The sequence below is a fragment of the Zootoca vivipara genome, chromosome 2, assembly GCF_963506605.1.
Source record: "Zootoca vivipara chromosome 2, rZooViv1.1, whole genome shotgun sequence".
Classification (NCBI taxonomy): Eukaryota; Metazoa; Chordata; class Lepidosauria; order Squamata; family Lacertidae; genus Zootoca; species Zootoca vivipara.
Genome location: NC_083277.1, coordinates 70,836,392 through 70,858,844, shown reverse-complemented (window position 1 = coordinate 70,858,844; position 22,453 = coordinate 70,836,392). Strand labels below are relative to the sequence as shown.

Sequence of the window (22,453 nt, the reverse complement as noted above, 5' to 3'; positions counted from 1 at the left end):
CACTGTTAGGAACGACAGCTGCATTAGGGGATTCCTGGTCTTCATTACACCCTCTTTGCCTCTCTCCCAACCCTGCTTTACCCACCATATGACCAGAGGAACTGTACATATTTGTCGGCCTTTCTTAGCTGGACTTGTCACAAAATGCCCCCTTCTTATCTTGTGCTGTAATGCTCTGATTCTTGATTCTGACCTCAGAGCACCCCATAGGTCTATGGCTTTTTTCCAACTTCCTTAGTCCCCTAATCTTGCTCTCTTTCAGTTATGATGAAAGCAGGAAAGCCAGTAGGTTGAATGTGAACTCGTCCCCTTTCTGATTCTTTCTCTCACTCTCCTCCCCAGCAGCTAAGCTGGATCCTTAAAGCTCTGCCCCACATAAGGTCATCCACCATCTTCAGCCTTCTCCCTTCCCATAACTACATGCTGATCTGGGCAATGTGAGTGGGTGGCCTGTATAAGGTCTTATTAAACTTTTGTACTCTGCATTTTTGGAAGGGCATGCTAAACCTCAAAAGCAGCTTTTATGCTTAAACTGTTTTATCTTTTCCGAAATAAGCAAGCACATTAATATGGGTTTCTTATTGATCAGTGCTAAATCACTCCAAGTTAGGAAGGTCATCACTATCAAGGCTGGCCCTAGAACAACAGTGGGTCTCATAACGACCTGCCACTACTCCTCATTTGGCCTGCAAGCCTGTTTTGCCCAAGCTACACCCTCCTGCCCCCCACAACTGAGCCGAAAGGGGCAGGGTTGCAGACACCAACCACCAACTGATTAGTGGCACCCACAAAACTGCACACACAGTAGAATCATAGAATCGTAGAGTTGGAAGAGACCACGAGGGCCATCCAGTCCAACCCCCTGCAAAGCAGGAAACACCATCAAAGCATTCTTGACATATGGCTGTCAAGCCTCTGCTTAAAGACCTCCAAAGAAGGAGACTCCACCACACTCCTTGGTTGCAAATTTCACTGTCGAACAGCTCTTACTGTCAGGAAGTTCTTCCTAATGCTTAGGTGGAATCTTCTTTCTTGTAGCTTGAATCCATTGCTCCTTGTCCGCTTCTCTCGAGCAGCAGAAAACAACCTTTCACCCTCTTCTATAAGACATCCTTTTATATATTTGAACATGGCTATCATATCACCCCTTAACCTTCTCTTCTCCAGGCTAAACATACCCAGCTCCCTAAGCCGTTCCTCATAAGGCATTGTTTACAGGCCTTTGACCATTTTGGTTGCCTTCCTCTGGACATGTTCCAGCTTGTCAGTATCCTTCTTGAACTGTGGTGCCCAGAACTGGACACAGTATTCCAGGTGAGGTCTGATCAGTGGTACTATTACTTCCCTTGATCTAGATGCTATACTCCTATTGATGCAGCCCAGAATTGCATTGGCTTTTTTAGCTGCTGCATCACACTGCTGACTCATGTCAAGTTTGTGGTCTACCAAGACTCCTAGATCCTTTTCACATGTACTGCTCTCAAGCCAGGCGTCACCTGTATTTGTGCCTTTTATTGTTGTTGTTGTTGTTGTTGTTGTTGTTGTTGTTGTTGTTGTTGTTATTACCCAAGTGTAGTACTTTACATTTCTCCCTGTTAAAATTCATCTTGTTTGCTTTGGCCCAGTTGTCTAATCTGTTAAGGTCATTTTGAAGTGTTATCCTGTCCTCTGGGGTATTAGCTACCCCTCCCAATTTGGTGTCATCTGCAAACTTGCTCAGGATGCCCTCAAGCCCATCATCAGTTTTGAAAAGTGTTGATGACCAGCTGATCGTTGAGGCGTGCAAAAGCGCTGTGCACAGGGCTTTGCAAGCACCCAAGATCACCTGATCCTTAGTGCCTGCAAAGCTCCGCACTTTGCATGCTCAGTATACAAAGTAATCACTGAAGCTTGCAAAGCATTGTGCCCTGAGGCATACAATTCAATTTCAAACCATGTGGGCAAAAGCAAGTCATTGCGACTTCAGGTGATTGACAGGTAGAGGGCCTCACCCACCTGTCAAACCTGGCCTGTGGGACATGGGGTGGAGTAGATGAAGATGTGTCTTGCTGGTGGGATCCAGTTTTCCCTCCCTGCCCTATAAAGAGGTACCGAGAGACACGTGCCTCATGCAGTGGGCAGAGACAATGACATTCTGGAGAATGTCACAGGGAACTACCTGATGAGCAATGACCCATCCCCAAACTCTAGGTCCTCCTTGCCAAATCACAGCATCGCATCATCAACATCTCATGGAATACTGTATCAAAGGTCACAGGTAAAGGTGGAACAGGATTACGAGGGTGCAGTGCCTCTTATCAGACTCTGGGTGGAGATAATCAGTCTGGGCCTTAAACACAGTCGGTGCCATAGCCAGACTGTGAAAACCAGATTGGGATGGGCTTGAATTGCTAATGCTAATGTGTGCATTAGTTTTCAGAGGAAAGGTAATCATCATCAAGGTTAGCTAGGTCATAGCTGCCAAGTTTTCCCTTTTCTCACGAGGAAGCCTATTCAGCATAAGGGAATTTCCCTTAAAAAAAGGGATAACTTGGCAGCTATGGCTAGGCTTGAGGTAAGATTGGAATCCAGGGAAGTAGGCTGAAGCCGAGGGATAAAGGACAGGGAAGGCATGAGCTGAAGGCAAGAACCAATTTTCCCAGCTAATTTCACCTGCAAGTGAGTTGGCAGCATTCCCCACCCACCCAAAGATGCCAGCACAGCTACAGGAAGGCATTTCACCATTTGGTCAATGTTGAAAACATTCCCCACTCCCAGCCCTACCTACAATAGTTACGTAGGATTAATCTCACTTGCAGCTTAGTGGGTAAGCTGTCATCTAAATAAGCTATGATATGTGAACATGGATGACTCAGGATGCTGCAGCATGATCTGAACATTTACACCACTCATGGTCGTGGAAGGATTGCACAAGAAACATTTTATTTGTACAGGGTTGTCTCAAGATACATCAGATCAAGCCTGACAAAACTCAGATACTCGTTTGGACTTTATTCACAATTTCCCCCAAGTAATTCACCACATTCATGGTAACTACTATTCTTCTGTTTCATCAATTGGATGTAATTACTTCAAATGTAATTACTTTTCTTTTCTGCTGGTTTTCCCCATGCTGCATTACACACACACACTTTGCTATCACATTTTCTTTCGCAATTGAGACAAATGGGACTGCTAAGTTAAATCCATGTGCAGAAGATCACAGCCCTATGATATTTTGGGGGACCTGCCTTCACCTCCCTCGTGGGATATAAGCTTGCCAGCCTTATTTTTCTGAGCAAAGGCTCTGTGCCTTCGATTAGTAGTATGACGGGCATCTGTCAATAGAAGAAACTTTCCCTCCATCACTGCATCTCTATACAGAGGGAAATGTTCATTTATTTATTCCTGCATCTTTAAAAGGCAACCATACAGCATGGAAGTTTGAAAACCTCCCAGCAGAATCTAAAACAGGCAGCATTGAACTTGTGTAATAGTGCAAACATTTTTAAAGCCACGTACTTAAGTAAAGGGTGATCCTATGCCTATCATCCCAATAGCATTTCAGTTATGGAAATGCCTCTCTCTGAAGGTTAAACTGGTGCCAACACTGCATAACTTTAAGGGCCAGCTAAATATCTGTTTGTACAGCCCTTTTAAGTTAACCCATTGAATAAACATACATGTTTAAGTTTTACATTTTGTATGATTCTTTCTTGTCTTTATACTTGCAACCCCCTTAGATTTTGGACAAAAGGTAGTACAGTATGTAAGTCTGATAGACAGACAGATAAACACAGTACCATATCAACTTGAAGATACGTAGTTGCTAAAGTTTAACACCAGCAAGAAGGTATATTCTGTCTCCTATGACGCCACATTACACTTGTAACCTGTGATTGTATCTAATCTGTGAGCTGGATTGCAAGCCGTGTGTGCGTCAGGGAGCCAGATATATTTGAGCAAAAGAAAGCTGTATAATTCTGTAGTAGCAAGAGGTTGCAATGCACAAAGGTACAATCTTATGGAAGTCTACTTTCAGTGGACTTCTTGTGCAGCAGAGGTTTACTCTGTAGGGGGTGTGAACACAAATGAAGCCCAGTATGTATGGTTTATAGTCAGGGCTGGTGCTGTTGTTAGGCCGACTGCTTAGGGTGCAGACTTCAGAGGAGTGCAGAGTACTGACCTTTGAGAGGCACAGTTTATTCAGATTAGCTTTTGGTATATCTTATAAATTTTTGATAATATTTGACTTTTATTTTATATTTTGAAGAATTTTATCATTTATACCAGACATCTGTTTTTCAAATCTGAAATTAGCAGTTGGGGTGGGTGGAGGAAGCAGTTAGCTGTGCCAAGGGTGCAAAATAACCTGGCACCGTTTACAGTATTTGCATGTATGTCGCATAAACCTACTTGTTAAATATTTTATTTTTGTCCACCTTTCCCCCAAGGAGCTCAGGACAGCATACATTATTCCTTCCTCCCCTCTTCCAATTTCATCCTCACAATCACCTCGTAAAGGAGGCTAGGTTGAGATAGTGAGACCGGATCTCCCCGTCAGCTTCATACCAGAGTGGGGATTTGAGCAGGAATCTCAAGTCCTAGTCCAACACTTGAACAGGACACCTTATCTATGGTGTTTATTAGGTACCAAGAGCCTGAACTTACGCTGTGAGCAGGATGCTATCAATTAAAGTGATGCTTCACTTGGGTTTTTATAGATTTCTCATATTACAGGTTGGATCTACACATGCAGCAGAGGTCAGGAATTAGAGGAAAGAGTTCTGAAGTGAATGAATGGAATGGGTCACTTAGTACTGGAGATGCTGACATTAAAACAAAGCAAAACAGGGTGCCCTGTAAGTAGAAAAGTAGACAGCAGGGAAAGGAGCATGGCAAATGTTTCTCTTTGATGAGGTAGTTTTCTCCTTGCAATTTTTTTAAACGTGGAGTAATCAGACGTTATATGGATGACAACCATCACCTGGAATCTGAAACAGCACACTCCGTTGTTGTTGTCATTCCACATCGGGATTCCACCAAGGCAAGGCAAGCGGTTGTAAAGCGGACTGTCCAACTCAAGTCTGCAGGTGGGCCGCACAATTTATGATACCACGCAGCAACAACAACATCACCACTTGCAAGAAAGTAAACTACTTCGGGTCCTCCCTGCTGTGCTAGATTTCCACTTGCAGGGAGTTCTTAACGTAAGGGAGAACGAAAGCGGCCCAATCCCATGACTTTTAGAAACCGGAGAGCTTTCTAAAGCGCCAAGAACATAACTTGCAGCCGTCATTTCGAGATTGAGAAGGGACGCTGGGAGAAAAGGGCTGTAAAGCAGGTCCGGCTCCGTATGGCGAAGAGCTGAAGACGCGGGGTGGGGGTGGGGAGGAGGAGTGAGACCGTATTCGCCCCCCGCCCCCCTAATGGTGCCGCCCTCCTCCTCCTCCTCCTCCTCCTCCCTCCCGGCGTTCGCTCGACGGGCTGCCTGAGCCCGGCTCGTCCAATAGGGCGGATAAAGGGAGGGCGGCGTTCCCGGCATGCAGTGTGCGCTAGTGCCCGGCCGGTGGCTAAGATGGCGACTCCCATGCACCGTCTTATCGCTCGGAGACAGGCGTAAGTGTACGAGGGGCTGCTGCTGCGGACGGCGAGGGTCGCGCTGCGGGGAAAGAGGCGGCGGTGGGAAGGGGAGGCGCCGCCGCCGCCGGGGACCAGGCGCGGGGAGCGGCGTCCTGCTGCCGGGGAGTCGCGTGCAGCCGAAGAAGCGCCCCGGTTGCTGCTACCTGTCAGCCGCCAGGACGAGCGCGAGCTCTCGGAGCGGGGCAGGAGCCCGCGCGGCCTGAAAGCGAAATAGAAATGGAATGAGAGCGCGAGAGGAGGCTGGTGACGGGGCGGGGGGCGCCTGGTTTTTCGCGAGGCGGGATCGTCCCTTCGTGTCCGCGCGGGGATGTGCTGCCACCCGGGCGCTGCTCTGAATGACCGGCTGTGGGAAGCGCCGGGGTTGCGGGCGGGCAATAGATGGGGGGGGTCTTTAAAGGCTTTAAATCCCCTTCAGATTCACGAAGGGAGGCTCTCCATGGCCTGGTGGGCGCTTCTTTCTCCTTTATGTTGCCTGCTAGGAAAAGGTGGTTAGGCTTAGCGCTTTCAGATGGATCTTAGTGGCATTGCATTGGCCGTCTTTCGTGGTCCGGTTGTGTTATCTCGCCCAGTAGCGCTTCTTTGCCGTTCAAAAGCTGCTGTTGTGGTGGTTTTTAAAAAAGGATTACTGTATCTAGGAACACAAAGTTGAATGCTCAGAGTGAATGCTTAGGAAAGGTTGAAGGCATTTTCTTTGGCTTGGTGCCTCCACTATATGTAGCCTGGATATGTGGATATAATACTAAATGGGAAATAACCAAAGCTTTCCAGTTGACTTCTTGTTCTTGCTGTGACATTTCTATAAATAAATATATAGAAATGATTCTCACACTAGAAGTGTGTAATCCCTGTGAATCTCAGCACTTTTTGATGGCTCTAAGCTTAAAGGAAAATGTGAAAAGGAGAAATGACTTCATGCTTGTTTTTGATTACCCCACACAAGCTTTTTATGTACTCATAAATGCTGCTTCACATTACTACAATAAAGTAGTAAAACTTACATGAGTTAGTCAAGGTCAGAGGGAATATCAGAGGGACAAAGCAAAATTTAAAATGCTGCATGTTCTTTGGTTTTGAAAATTAAGATGCCTGCACAAAACAATTGTTTGACCTATTCAGTTTTCCTATATTTTTTCTAGTTTCTCATGCAGATTGTAGGGTCTGTTGTAATATCCTTTCATTTCTCTCATGCAGAAGGCTTGTACAGTGTTGATTCTTAATCCTCATTAGGATTTATGATTTACTCAGAAAAGGTACAGGGCTTTTTATGAGGTCTTTGTGTGCATATTAGTAGTGTACCATGCCTTAAAAATGTTGTTCCCTTTACTAAGGGTGAGTAAAATGGCAAGTGGAATAAATACACAATTATCCATCTAACCCAGGCATCCCCAAACTTCGGCCCTCCAGATGTTTTGGACTACAATTCACATCACCCCTGACCACTGGTCCTGTTAGGTAGGGATCATGGGAGTTGTAGGCCAAAACATCTGGAGGGCCGCAGTTTGGGGATGCCTGATCTAACCCAAGCATCCCCCAACTGCGGCCCTCCAGACGTTTTGGCCTACAACTCCCATGACCCCTAGCTAACAGGACCAGTGGCCGGGGAAGATGGGAATTGTAGTCCAAAACATCTGGAGGGTTGAAGTTTGGGGATGCCTGAACCCATCTCCTAGTTATTATTTATTACTTGGTACAAACCACATACTCTTAGCTGCTTCATATTCACTCATACTTCAAGCTTCAAAAATGCTTGGAGGAAAATCCACCATAGTCATACTCTTTGATTTAGTACAACAGGGTAAAGCAAACAACACTTATAGGTCTAAAGAGGGTTTCTTTTGGAGGGTGTCTCCTTCAGGACACCCACAACCACTCCCTATCAGAATTAGACACTAATGGCCACCTCGAGCCAGCTGGTCATCCATCTCTTACTGGACATTAGAAGTCATGAGTATCAGGCATTCAGCAAGTAACCCACATCCTTGCAAGCATGTTGACCTTCAACAACTGGCATTCATCTGATAAACTATTACCAGTTATTTCTTCGGACACATTCACTGATTGCAGCAATAGTAGTGATGTCTAGGTCAAAATAGGTGCAAGCAATTTTATTCTTAAAGTGCTTAGCGAATAAATTGCGGGAGACTACTGAGGCTTTTTTTAAAAAAAAGTAAACTTGTGGGCCTAGCTGAAGAAGACCCCAAACCAGGTGTGGGAAACCTTTGGCCCTCCAGGTGTTGCTGAACTACAACTTCCATTGGCCTTCCCAGGCATGGCCATTAGCCAGGGATGGTAGGACTTCTAGTTAGGCAACATCTGGAGAACCACATGTTCACCATACCTGCCCCAAACCATTCAAAGTTTTACTGGACATGGGATTCAGTGGTTGTGAAGTATTCATTCTTCACTCCTATCACTGGTATAGAGTAGCTCTTAATATTAGTTGTTCATTGGAAACAGTTGGATTGACCCAAAATTCCCATAACTTGTGTTCAAACCAGTGTTAGGTCTGCTTCATTGTCCCCAGTTCACTAGTATAACAGAGAGCTAAATGTGCTCTGTTTAATAGGTATGGGCATTTAGAAGTGATGATGTTCGAAGCCCACGTCATTTCTGCAACATATAAAGCAGCTGGACCATTCAAATTTGCAGGCCCGGCTCTAGGTGCAGTCCCGGTGGTGCAGGGCGCCGGGCTGGCAGGGGGGGTGCTGCACGGCGAAGCCGCGCTGCGAGGGCGGAGGCGCCGGAGCGATCTCCGTGCCGCAGCGCCAGGGCGCCCGACCTGCTCAAGACGGCCCTGCAAATTTGTTCACTACTCCTGCAAAGGGAAGAGGTCTTCTTAGTGTACTGTATTTGTCCTGTAGGGAGCCTCACTTTTATCCACGTGGAAGCCACACTCAAAAAATTATTTATTTAAGAAAATTTATGTACCACTTGATTGTAGAAAAGACTTCAAAGTGGTTTACAAAAAAACCCCACACATTCCCAATAAGATTATTACTTTTAAAAAAATTGTCTGTAATTTAAAACACACAGAAGGTTAAAGCTGCAGTAAACTAGACTAAACAAATCAAAACTCCTACAAACTTTCTAAACATCTGGGTAGGCTTATCTAAATAAGAATGTATTCAGCAGGCACTGAAAGGAATACACAGAAAGTGCCTGCCTGATATCAATAAGCAGGGAGTTTCAAACATGCAGAAATGTCTACAGTGCAGCTGTTAACTATGAGATACTTTTCTGCTTTTTAAGTTGAATATTCTTTACATTCCTGAGCCATTTTTAGTTTTTACTTCTTGTTGTGTTTGTGCTGCCACACTAAATGATCAACTTCTTGCAGAAGTGGTGTGGGTTATATGGCATTGGTAAAAGTGCCAATTCTGCTGGTCAAGTGGGCACATAAGGGATACAGCAATCTCCTAGCTTAACTGGTCCCAAGTTGTTAAGGGCTTTATATATTAATAGTAACACCTTGAACTTGGCCCGGCAGCAGATAGGCAACCAGTGCAGACTCTGAGCACAGGTGTTAAATGTTGACAAGGCCTCACTCCCCCAGCACTGCAGTCGTTTTACAGCTTTCTGTGCATAGGATTTCAGTGTGGGTATATTGGCCCTTCAAGTTTTTATGGGGATATATTTGAGATATAGGACACAGGTGGCGCTGTGATCTAAACCACAGAGCCTAGGGCTTGCCGATCAGAAGGTCGCCAGTTTGAATCCCTCTGACGGGGTGAGCGCCTATTGTTCGGTGCAAGTACCTAAATAGGTACCGCTCCAGTAGGAAGGTAAACGGCGTTTCCGTGCGCTGCTCTGGTTCGCCAGAAGCGGCTTAGTCATGCTGGCCACATGACCCGGAAGCTGTACACTGGCTCCCTCAGCCAGTAAAGCGAGATGATTACTGCAACCCCAGAGTCTTCCGCGATTTGACCTAACTGTCAGGGGTCCCTTTACCTTTATTTGAGATATAGTTTATGGAATGCCTCATTATCAAACCTTGCATGGTGCCAACTATTGTCATTCTGACACCAAGTGAGCATAAATGTTTCATGGTATTCCTACATATAATGTAAATTGGTTCTACATGTACCGGTAGTTTCATCTGTTTTGCTGAATTTATTGATGTTCTGACCTTTGTTCTCCATTGTTTTAGAAACTATTTACCATAAGATGCACTAAAAATTTATATTAAAGGATAGTGTAGAAATATTCTAAATATAAAAAAGATGCAAAATAAAAAAATTCCTTCAGTAGCACCTTAAAGACCAACTAAGTTTTTATTTTGGTATGAGCTTTTGTGTGCATGCACACTTCGTCAGATACACTGAAACAGAATCCACCAAACCCTTATGTATATTCAGAGGGTGGGCGGTGGGGGTGATGGGAATGGGTGATGGGCTGATGGGAGTGGTAAACCTGTAGATGGCTGTTAACGACTGATGGTGACTGCAATTGGTCCTGGGGGGGAAAAGCAAGGGCTGAGGCGCTAAAGAAAGCTTGATCATGCCATCTACAGGTTTACCACTCCCATCAGCCCATCACCCATTCCCATCACCCCACCCCCACCCTCTGAATATACATAAGGGTTTGGTGGATTCTGTTTCAGTGTATCTGACGAAGTGTGCATGCACACAAAAGCTCATACCAAAATAAAAACTTAGTTGGTCTTTAAGGTGCTACTGAAGGAATTTTTTTATTTTGCTTCGACTCAGACCAACACGGCTACCTACCTGTAATAAAAAAGATGGTACCGGTAGTAGCTTTTACTTACTCATTTAGAGTAGTTGACTTTTTCTAATGGCTCATAACTGCTTACAACAGAATTAATGTTATGTAAATCAACTCCAGGAATTGAGAACATTCAAATTTACATAACAAAAACAAAACTAAAGCCTCAGTTAGCACACCTCTCTTCAATTAGAATCATAGAATCATAGATTCTTTTTAAACCGTTAGCGGTTTTTCTTGCAATGATAGACCATCAAAATTTGTCTAGTTAGAAACAATTTAAGTGTTCTGTTTTTATTTATTAGATGTGTGACATCCACATGTAGATTTGCACACATGACACCCAGGTAATCTTGCCTAGTTTCACCAATTGAAATGTACAGTAGTAGAATATCAGATATTCACTAGTTCATTTTTTGTAGATCTGTGAGGCATCAAGGGGTGGAGCCTATTGCTATAATATTGAAATCAATTTGAAGTTAGAAAAGATACTCTCATGTAAATAGCTTCTGGACCACAGCCCGGATTCCTGACTCTGGTTTTAGTTTTTTAAAAGCCAAAAAGATACTTTGTGCCTTCTAGGAACAATCTCAGGCTGGGTAAAATGTATTTGTTTTTCAGATGAATTCTCAATTTTTATCTTCAGAAATACTTTCAACTTGCTGCTCTGATGAAGAGCTTATATTTTTTAATACATTTGCTCCAATTTAATCATTATCACCAAATAATAGTCTGTGAATAAATGTACTAGTATTTAGTTGTTATTCTAGTTTGGATATTATCACCAGTCTTGTGAATTGCGTGAAATAGGCAGGTGTGTGTGTAGTAGTGGGGAAGGAGAAAATCAATAACTGCTAGCTCCACAGCTAGTGAGGTGAAAATAGCTCTTGGCTACATTTTCCTTACTTTTGTCTGGGTTTTTTTCCCCCATAGTACCGTTAGCAGTTCCTTAAGCTTTCTTGCACTTATTTGCATTTGAAACCCTATTTACCACTTTCCCATATGGAAATTACATTTGTCAAAAGTTTGTGCCTTGATTCTGAAACAACAACAACAAAAACACTTGCTTTAGTTCTAGAAGATTAATCCTCAGGCCAGCTAAACAAGAGTACTTAAATGTAAGTCATCTTTGTCCCAAGGGAAGAAAAGGTAGTAATCCAGCAACCGTTGGAGGTAATGGTAAAACCACAATCATTTAAAAAAATGTTTTTAATGGAGTTTGCATTGGAGGATTGATGTAATCCATGTACTCTGGTTCAACTGGTTTGTGGATCAGTCACCTAAATTCCAGTTAGGTCATTGGCGTGAGTAGCAAAGCATAGATTAAGTGAAGCTATAATTTTAGCTTAAACATATTTCCTTTACCAACTTTAATAACATCAAAGAAACCTCAAGATACTGTTATCATCTCCCGCAGTTGGATGTTGAAATGAGATGCTCTTTAAAATTCAGATATAGCACCAACAATTACGGTATGCCAAATCCAAATTCCTTCGTGCCTAGGGATGAGGTCATTGCAACATTCAGTGCACCTTTCAGTGCGATTGCTGCTTACACGAAGCAAAGCACAAGTTGTGCAGAGAATCATGAAATAGGTACAGTATATCAAGGGTATATCGTGACAGCCACCAACCAAAGGCAGTGGGTTTTCTTTGTAGTGTAGCATCCAAGAGCATTCTCTCTCCCTGCTTTTGGAGCTCCTGCCTCCAAAACCAGAGATGTTGTCATTACCTCCTCTCCATTTCCTCTGACCTTGAGACAAGGACAATTCTTAACACAGTAGGTGATTACTATTGTGGATATGAGGGAATCTCTTTCTCTCCTGGGAAGCAGGGCATCTTAAGAATGTAAGACAAGCCTACTGGATCAGGCCAGTGGCCCATCTAGTCCAACAGTCTGTTTTTGCAGTGGCTGACCAGATTCCTGTAGGAAGCCTGCAAACTGGACATCAACACAACAGCACTTTGCCCACGTGTGATTGCGAGCACCTGGTATTGAGGGGCATGAATATTTAAGGACAGACATCATAAGCTGGGAAGTGTTAAAATTACCCTCACCAGTAGATTGGTTCAATTCAGTAGCTAGCTCCTTGTGACACCTTGCTACCTTATTGTCTGGAAATGGAACTTTCTGATTCCTTTAAACTCTATATTTTCCCCTTTCCCCTGGGGTGGAAGTAAGAGCTGCCCATAGGAAACAGTGGGATTTCAGTGTTGCTTGCGTTTAGATGGCATTGGGCCCACCCCGGAACTGAAGCAGAGAGATTAGTGCATGCTCATTCTAAATTGGATCTAATTTCATTTGTGGCTTTTAAAAATCAAAGCACACACCAGAGCAAATCAAATGAGCACAAGGCTTCTCCGTGTAATTGAGTACGTTTTGGGCTGGTAAGGGAACAAGTTAACTAGAATGACCTTAGCTGTGATGTGAGGGGTATCTTTTAGGAGATATTTTTGCTGGAAGTTGAACCCAGCCTCTAACTTGTAATGTTATCAGTGGATTATGCTACACAGTTGCCATAAACTTCTTGTTCAGCCACAGTCTGTTCTCATCAAATTACAAATATAATCCCCTACTAGGGGCCCAAAGTTGGTGGTTTTTATGTTGGAACTGCCATCTATTTTCTAGAATGTTGATCTTAGCTGTGGTTAATAGTCAGCTTTTAAATCAAAGACATCTGGTTTCAAATGCTCTTTGATATTTCCATAGGGAAGCAAACAAGCAGCATGTGAGATGTCAGAAGTGTTTGGAATTTGGACACTGGACCTATGAATGTACAGGGAAAAGAAAATATCTGCATAGACCATCAAGGACAACAGAGTTTAAAAAAGCACTTCAGGAAAAAGAGAAGCAACTATTACAACAGAGGTAAGATCACAGGGGAAGGAGACTGTACACCATTTGTAGAAAAGTGCATGTGATCAAGCTGTAGTTTAAGAGCCCTTGAATTGTACAATTGTAGAGTTGGAAGGGGCCCGAGGGTCATCTAGTCCAACCCCCTGCAATGCAGGAATCTCAACTAAAGCATCCAAGGCAGATGGCCCCCCAACCTCTGCTCAAAAACCTCCTAGGAAGCAGAGTCCACCACCTCTCATGTGAGTCTGTTTCACTGAAAGTTCTTCCTGATGTTTAATCAGAATCAGAATGTCATTTCTTGTGACTTGAATCCATTGGTTGACTGTTGGTTTCAATGGGAAAGATAAGCATGTTCTGGGAACAAGGGCTACTGCACATGTAATGCAACTGTGGTGTTATCTTGCAACTTGACATGGGATGATTTGTTCTCTTATCCCCCCCCCCCCCGCTTAAACATTGTAGTGTTCTTCTTTCTGGTTTGCCTCTCCTACAGCTTCATCTTTCCTCCAGTCTTAACTCTGCTTCTAGGTTGGGATTTTCCCCTTTCTGCATCTCATGTTGACCAAGCTTCTCTTTTCATTACACTCCCTTTCATTTTTTTATTACTCCCTGCCCACCCAACCTAATAATATTTATGCCCTCCCTCCTGTCTTTCCTTTTTGCTTGCTTCTTTTTATAGTGGTACCTTGGTTCTCGAATGTCTCCATTGACGAATGTTTCCGAACCCGAACGGCGAAAACACGGAAGTAAATGCTTCTGTTTTCGAACATGCCTCGGAAGTGATACAGCTTCCACTGCATGTTTTTCAATTTTCTCAGTTGAATTTGGAGACAGCTCTTTACGCCTTGGTTTTCGAACGTTTCAGAACTCAAACGGTCTTCCAGAATGGATTACGTTTGAGGTACCACTGTACTTGGTATCTTGTTGCCTTTGTTATGTTGATACTTTCTTGTTGGCTAAACCTTGCCATACTACTTTGGTTGCATGCTTCCACCTTGTCTTGTTGCCCCATTTCCCTGGAATGTCTTGCCTCAGAATCTCTGCACCTCTCACTTCTGTCTGCTCTTTAAGCATCTGAAAACATGCTTTTTGTCCTGTTGTTTTTTACCTCTAAAATTCCTCCTTTCCTTTTTAGTATACCCTTTCACTCTTGAGCATTAAGGCGGGGTTGTTCACTACAATTGTCATATAGCACTTAAATGCAAGAAAGCTTTTAAAGTAGGGGTTGCAAATGTGGTGTTCACCTCCACGAAATCTGCTCTAGAGGGTCCCCCCAGCCTCCCAGAGCAGTTTTTTTTTCTGGAGGGCGTGGGGTTGCAGGGGAAGCAGAAGACTGGAAAGTCCACTTGAGTGATGTTGGATCTTAACCCACTGAGAACAATGCTTAGTGCATATTTATGTGGCCCACTCCTATGCAGTTTAAAATCAACGGATTTGTGTATTTTAAATTACTACTATTGGAGATTTAGACATTTATTTAACAAAACATAGTTGGTTGTGTAATAAAGCTAACATTGTTGCTATTGTCTGCCAGCCAAGGGGCTTAAAAAAAAATAACCAAGAGGTTTTTGTTTGTTTTTTGCAAGCACACACTTAACTCTCAACCTAACATTTCCTCATATCATTATGTTTAGTGCATATTTTCCCACTCTTCCAGAAAATTTTAGAGTATTTCAGTACTCCTTAAAACAACCATGTAAAGCAAGTCTCCACACTAAAGATAATTTGCTGAGTTTGAGGCAATAGTATCTTTCCGAGGCCAACAGATGAGTTTGCAGCCGAAGTGATACTTGAGTCAAGGAGTATCCAGCTTACATTCTTAGCCATTTCACCACATCATGTGTAAACTAAGAAATAGGAGCTATAGTATCATAATAGGAATAAATGGATGCAGTGAGACATGTATTAAACTACAATGGGGGTGATGAAGATGATGCTGGTTTCCTGTTTATAGTAAAGATACAGCCTCGACGTTTTCTGTTGAAGCTATGTTAGCCAAGAGTAGCAAAGCACCCATCCATATTATATTCACCCAGAATTACTAGTGCTGCTATTTACTTAAACAGCTGGCATCTTAGCTGCATGATGTTTTGACAGCACTGGCATTTTAATATACTAGCTATTCCTGCAGTATTGCTGAACTCTGAATAACTTCCTAAACTTTCATGCCTGAAAATTATTATTCTTGTGTAATTCTGATAAATGACTGAACCAACTATTTTTCCATGCTTATATTTTCAAAGCAGTTTAACTGTGTACAAACCAAGACTGCAAATTTGCCCTCTTTTTAAGCAACATCAAATCAAATAATAATGGATGTACTGTATAGAATAAACTGCAGACTCTTGAGAATGAGATACATGTATAAGTAGGTTTGCTACAGCTAAATGATACAGTTTCAAAACAATTGCCCACGCTTTCGCTTTATCTATGTATCTGTCGTCTGGTATTACAAATTCACATAAAAGCTCGGGCAAATTACACTACATATAATATACCCATTTACATCCCTGTTCTTTTTAGCAAATTTGATGAGTCTTGTGAAATCAAGCTGTGTGATATGTTGAAAAGCAATTGGAGAAGTGCTATATCTAAAGAAGAAAAATTCAGTAATGCTGTTACCAGACTACCGGGTTTCTTATTTCCTTTAAGTAGGACAACTTGAGAGAGGGGCCAGCAAATGTTTTTTCTCAGTTTTGCTTCTTATTTATTTTTTTCATAAAATTTTGCACTGCTTTATTGTAAGAAACCTCAGAGCAGCTTACAAAAATGTAAAGCAAGAAAATCAGGAAAGATTCACAACCCTACTTTAAAACATACTAAAGTAAAAATACTAAAACAGATTAAAATTACCTAAACTTTTAAAGCATCTGGGTAGGCTTACCTAAACAAGAATGTTTTAGCAGGCACTGAAAAGAGAAAAATGAAGGCGCCTGATTGATCTCAATAGGCAGCAAGTTCCAAAGGGCATGTGGGGCCACACTAAACAATCCACTTACCAATGCGGAATGTGTATTATGTGGCACCTGTAATTCCAGTTCTGCCAACCGAAGGCACAGGTGGGGTAAGATGGTCTCGTAGGTAAACTGGTCCCAAGTTGTGACATCTTAAACTTGGCCCTGGTAGTAAATCAGTAACCAGTGCATATCTCTGAGCACAGTTGTTATATGTGGACAAGGCCCTTGCTCCAATCAGCAATCATGCTACCCCATTTTTACTAACTGCAGCTTCTGTATCAAGCACAAGGGGAAGTACATTGGTTTGTGTACTAATGCTTGTATGCAGTTCTGTCCATGTGTGAGCGGAATGGACTTCCATCCTTGTGAAATAAAACTTTGCCTTGCAACACCTCCTGCACCCCCAAATCTGCTATAAAAAGTGGAGGTGGGGCTGTGCAAGAGATAGGGGAGATATGGGTGCAATGGGCAGATGGGGAAGGGAAGTCCTTTTTCTCTGCTTGTATGATGTTGGATTCCAGTAATATATATACTGGCTTTCAATGTCTTCCCTGGGCAGTTTGCATAAACACCTGCAACTAGCATTCAATAAAGTAATTTATTAATACCTGTATCATTGCCACTTGCCCCTTTTGCTCATCTTACTTTGTCTAGGAAGCTTGATTCTCCACCCCCTGCCCACTGTTAAGCTTAAGTTTTAACTGTGCAACAAAATTATATATATATTATTTTAAATCCAGCATGTTAATTAAAACAATTGTTTCTCTTCTGCCCTTTCATCCAGCTCTGCAGAATGTACTACAGACAGGAAGAGCAAGAAGAAAAGGTATGTGGGAAAATGTGTAACTCAACCAATTGCCCCTGTCTAATGCTTCTGTGATAAATGATGTAGCTTGGCTAATGAACAAGACATGCATGTTGTTGGCTGCAGTGCTAATTATGGACATGGAGAAGTAAGTGTCTCTGGGACCTACTTTCTAGTTCGGGATTTACTTAATTCTAGTAGCCTGTTAATGTTATGTATAGTGTGTTCTATTCCAGTTTATTTTTTTCCGTTCCATTTGCTCTACCTCTTCCTGTCTTTATTGGTAAGCACAAATGTATCACTTGATAGATAACGTGAGATGGTTTTATTAGAAGTAGCTGTCAAAATCAAGGGATAGAAGAAAAAAATGTTTCCCTACAGAGTTTCAACTGCAAAAATGTGCTTCCTAGCCTGCAGTAGTTTCTCATACTAAGCTATATCCAATATTTTCATTTCCAAGCCTCTCTGAAAACCATCAGCCTCTTGAAGTTGTAAGTGGCCCTCTGCCATATATCTGCTGATGGATTCTCTAGAAACAAACACTGACAAAATAAACTTCAGTGTACTTTGGAAAACTGGGGTCTTCCCATTTACAATAACTGCTCTTGGCTGTTTCATGCAGCTTTTCTTTTGTGCTGAAGGAAATACAGAATTCAACAAATGGTAAAATACTTTTTTAATGCTGCCAATTTTTACAAAATAATGAAATTTTAAGAACTTTGTGGAGGCTTCCAAATAATGCCCCCTTCCTCTTTTGCTTCTGGGTGGAATAAACTACAGCTTCCCATTCTGGCATACCCAGAAACTATGGAAGCAAAATCTTCCACTCTTATCCCTGGGTGCTTGAAATATAGGAGTAGCATATGGGCCCGGCCCCAAGGCTTATTACAGCTCATCCATATAGCAGGAAACTATAGCCTTGCTCAAGTAAGATTGGGTATTTGAGCCTAGAACCCAGTCAGGGAGATAATTGATTATATGAATCTTTTTGTTAAAATAATGTTTTGTTGATAGTGGCACATCTACAGAATTCAAAACTAGGAATGGTTTTGATCAGTCCTTTTCTCTGCAGGGACGCAGGGGGACGCATACCCCTAAACATTTTGTGAATCTTTGTACTTTAGTCCATTTACTGTATTTATTTTTCCAGATTTGAACTATAAAATGGTGATTTTCGTGAGTCAAAATGAGAGTACCCCTAAACATTTTTTTAAAGAAACAAAGCACTGATTTTGATAATTGTTGGGTGCTAACGCTCACCTAACACTTAATTTTAGTATTCATGGTAACTTGTATACCAACGTGAAACTCCCTTATTCCCTTGCTTTTGTTTTCAGCTACTTTAAATAGCAGCCAAACATTTATAAATAGAGAAAAAAAACCCCAAATCCTTGCTGTACAATATAAGAAAAAAAATGTTTCGCCCTAAGAATATTTTGGGAAACACATGAATACGGTTCTATGAACCCGGTACGTTTCCGAGCACAATTCAAAGTGTTGGTGCTGACCTTTAAAGTCCTAAATGGCCTCGGTCCAGTATACCACCTCCAGTCTCCACCTCTATCATACGGTACTGCCCGGACACTGAGGTCCAGCACCGAGGGCCTTCTGGTGGTTCCCTCGTTGCGAGAAGCCACGTTGCAGGGAACTAGGCAGAGGGCCTTCTCGGTGGTGGCGCCTACCCTGTGGAACGCCCTCCCAACAGATGTCAAAAAGGAAAACAACTACCAGACTTTTAGAAGACATCTGAAGGCAGCCCTGTTCAGGGAGGCTTTTAATGTTTAATAGATTATTGTGTTTTATTCTTTTTTGGAAGCCACCCAGAGTGGCTGGGGAGACCCGGCCAGATGGGCGGGGTATAAATAATATATTATTATTATTATTATTATTATTATTTGATTTAGATTTACAAGGCTTTGCTAGTCACCGAATGGCACAGTACCATTGAATAATATCTGCTGGTCATCTTAAAACTCTTGTGCAGGTCTAAAAGTGTCACGAGTTCCAGCAGTAGCAGCAGCGCCAGCTCAGCCAGTGAGTCATCATCTGAGAGCGAAGATTCCTCCTCCTCCTCTTCGGATGACAGTGACAGTGATGAAAGCACTTCCTCTTCCTCATCATCCCCCTCTTCAAGTAGTTCTTCCAGTTCTTCTGACTTTGAGACAGATTCTAGTTCCTCCAGCAGTAGCAGCAGCAGCAGCACAGACAGCAGCACGGATGATGAACCGCCAAAGAAAAAGAAGAAGAAAAGTAATCTGGTGCAGTGTTAGGACTCTGGTGTTGATGAACGATTAGCATCTGAAATGCTTAACGGCCAAACGAAACTAACAGGTCAATTTTTACAATTGATTTCTTTCTTTTTTTGTGTGTTTTACATAGTAGTTGATAGGACATAAACCGTTAAATGGCAAGTAACGCTTATTGGAAGAGTATTTTTGTGGATTATTGTCTAATAGGAAATGCTACTTTTTTTCTCTTAGTTTTTAAAGAAATCTATCAAATGTTTATATGAGCTAAGGTCCAGTCACCCTGATGTTTACATGCCAGCAAGCAAAACACATTTATCTGAACTATCCTGTTACGTTATAAGCAACCAACATTCATGTGAAAAGCAAGATAGGAAGATGAAGGGTGCAAAGTTTTATTTCAGTTGGCTGATACGTCAGAGCCATATTCAATCTCCACTAACAGTTAAAAGGGGTGGGTGGGTGATAATGCCTTCAGCACAAGTGAAACAGATTTCCCTTTTCTGCCAGTAGCTGCTCAAATATGTGTTGCAATATCGTATTGCTGAATTTTGGAGATCAGGGCCACACATTCATGCCAGTCCAGCGGGATTGCTTCAGCCTGTTGAAAGAGGCTTCTGTGCATAGATTGCCCTTCTGAATGTGGTCCTGCATATGCAAAATGATATGCAGTGAGTGACCCTAACATGGCTTTGGGCAGCACACATGGTACTACACTTAAGGCTCTCTCCCCCCCCCCCCTCCAAAGGGGTTGGTTCATATTCACAGTATAGAAAAGTCGCAGTCACTCTATCTGGGTTAGAGGGTAAATGATTTCCAGAAACCTCTCTATGACCCCCCCCCACTCCCACCCCCAAGTAAACAGCACTGTCAAATGCTAACATCTGTTTATCAGTGGAGATCCTTCCATGGAACTACATACATGCCTCTCTCCAGCATGTACCACAATTTCTGGACCAGGGTCAAATGCTTTAATTTTTTTAACAAGACCCGTTCAGAGCTTAAAGGCCATCCCTTAAGCGGCATTTGCACTGTGCATGGAGAGTAGTGTTAACTGTTGCGACTGAAGTGTTTCATCTTTGTGCCTTTTCATAAAATTAAATGTTCCCCAATGAGGGTGTTAAAATGAGGAGGGTTTTAAGTCTTCGTTTTACCTTCCATAATCTAATTTGGGGGGCTAGAGAAATTGTAATAACATACAAATGTTGTATTTTCAATGAGGAAAAAAGAAAAAAAACATTTATTTTCATTGGAGCCCGATTTAAAAGAAAGAAAGTATCTTTAAATATTCCCCCTTGTGCTATTTTTGCATAGTAATTCTTAACTGTAAGATAAAGTTGATTTATTTTGGTCATATAGCAACTTTCATTGTATTCTAATTTACAATCACTTATTTAGAATTATTTCTATTTGCATAGCACAAGTTATATATAATTGTATGGACTTTGAAATGGAGGGTACATTATAGCAAAAATCATAATGCAGTACATTTCTTGCTAGTTACAGAAGTGAACTAACTTGCTATTGTGGTAAATTTTAGCAATTGGCAGTAGTCACTTAATTTGTGATACAGTCTCCTTTTAGTTTCTTATTGATGGGAGTCTTTCTAAGAGGGAACATGTGGGGGAAGATCTTAAATATCCTAGTCTAGTTAAAATACGAATTAACTATTGAACTATTTTTTATATTTTTATGAAAATGTAGTGTGTAGAATGCCTTTTGAATACAAATGTTCTATTTAAATGTTTATGTAAGTTGTGCATTTTAGTCTGTAACCATTTCTATGTTTTGCAGAACTCAGATACTGTAATTCTAAAAGTACAAGAAAACTATTTGAAAGTCATGCTAAAGAATGTATCATTTAAGAGGAAAGATTAATAAATTATTAAATGCAAGTAAATGGCTTTATTGTTTATTTTAACAGAATGCCGTTTCAGTGCCAATACATTGGTACAGTACCTTGGTTGTCAAAATCAATCCATTCCGAGAGTTCGTTCGACTCCCGGAACCATTTGAAAACCAAGGTGCGGCTTCCAATTGGCTGCAGGAGCTTCCGGCACTCAATAGGAAGCCGCAGAAGCCACGTTGGACATTCGGCTTCCAAAAAACATTCGTAAACCAGAATACTCACTTCTAGGTTTGCGGCATTCGGGAGCCGATTTGTTTGGGAGCCAAGCCGTTCGACAACCAAGGTACCGCTGTATTGCAGTTGGTCTCCTTAGCTGATTCTAGTCTTAAGGACCTGAAGACATAGACAATAATGAAGATGGTGGGGACCTACTGTTGGCTAATCACTTACAGAAGAGAATGAGAGGAGCAATAGTGGTATAGAGATTATATTGAGGAGACTCATTACAGTTATTCTATGGCTGCTTGCTTTAATGGTTTGTATGCAATAGGCTACCGTGTTTCTCCAAAAATAAGACACCGTCTTATATTTATTTTTCCTCAAAAAAACACGGTGGCTTATTTTCAGGGGATGTCTTATTTTTTTATTAAGTATGGTACAGTTTAACCTACAAGGTTAAACTTCCTATCACTATGGCTTATTTTCATGGTATGGCTTATTTTCGGAGAAACACTGTTAATATTAGTTCAAAGGCTTCTGCTCATGCTTTGGAGAGAACCAAGCTGTAAGTGGAGGTTTGCATGTAATGCTAAGTCCTTCTCCTGGAAGCGGGCAAGACAGATTAAGTGAAACTGAGCAGCATGCACCATACCTTCATTCGCAGTAAGCCATCATTTGCTTCTAACGGTTGTTTACCACTGCAAGCAAACTGGGCCATAGTAAGCTCATTAAGGTATTTATTGAGCATGTTACCATCTTAGATTAGGGGCCAATCTACATTTTCTTTTTTAAAAAAGCACAAGACAGTCTTCCTGATAATGTACCGTAGGGGAGGGGAACCTCAGGTTCAGGGCCAAATGTGACTCTCCAGGCTTTGTTTTTGGTCCTTGGAACTTGCCATAGACCACAGCTTTCACTAGCCCTACTTTGTCCCCTCCTTGAGTGTGCTTTTGCCTGACTGGAATATGCCCTTGAACTCTGGTGATGCCTCTTGCTTGCCTGGATGGAGGACAGAGGTGTGTGGGTGTTTAGAAACTAGCCTACTGTACAAAGGCAAAAGGTACATCCATTGATTCACCCACTTTTGCTTCTGGCCCCACTCAAAAGGTGCACCACCCCTTCTCTACCACACCAGATTACAGGTTGAGGTGGTATATTGCTGGTCTTCTAGTAGTTC

At 42.1% G+C, this 22,453-nt stretch overlaps 1 protein-coding gene across 1 annotated transcript; it reads left to right on the top strand.

The window, feature by feature from the left end:
• The first annotated feature begins 5,458 nt into the window (after positions 1 to 5,458).
• ZCCHC10 (zinc finger CCHC-type containing 10) lies at positions 5,459 to 21,159 on the top strand. Its single transcript, XM_035105379.2, has 4 exons — positions 5,459 to 5,598; positions 13,054 to 13,212; positions 16,942 to 16,983; positions 18,947 to 21,159. Exons 1-4 carry the CDS (start codon positions 5,558 to 5,560, stop codon positions 19,230 to 19,232), a joined length of 528 nt encoding a protein of 175 aa, XP_034961270.1. The 5' UTR covers positions 5,459 to 5,557; the 3' UTR covers positions 19,233 to 21,159.
• Positions 21,160 to 22,453: the final 1,294 nt, after the last annotated feature.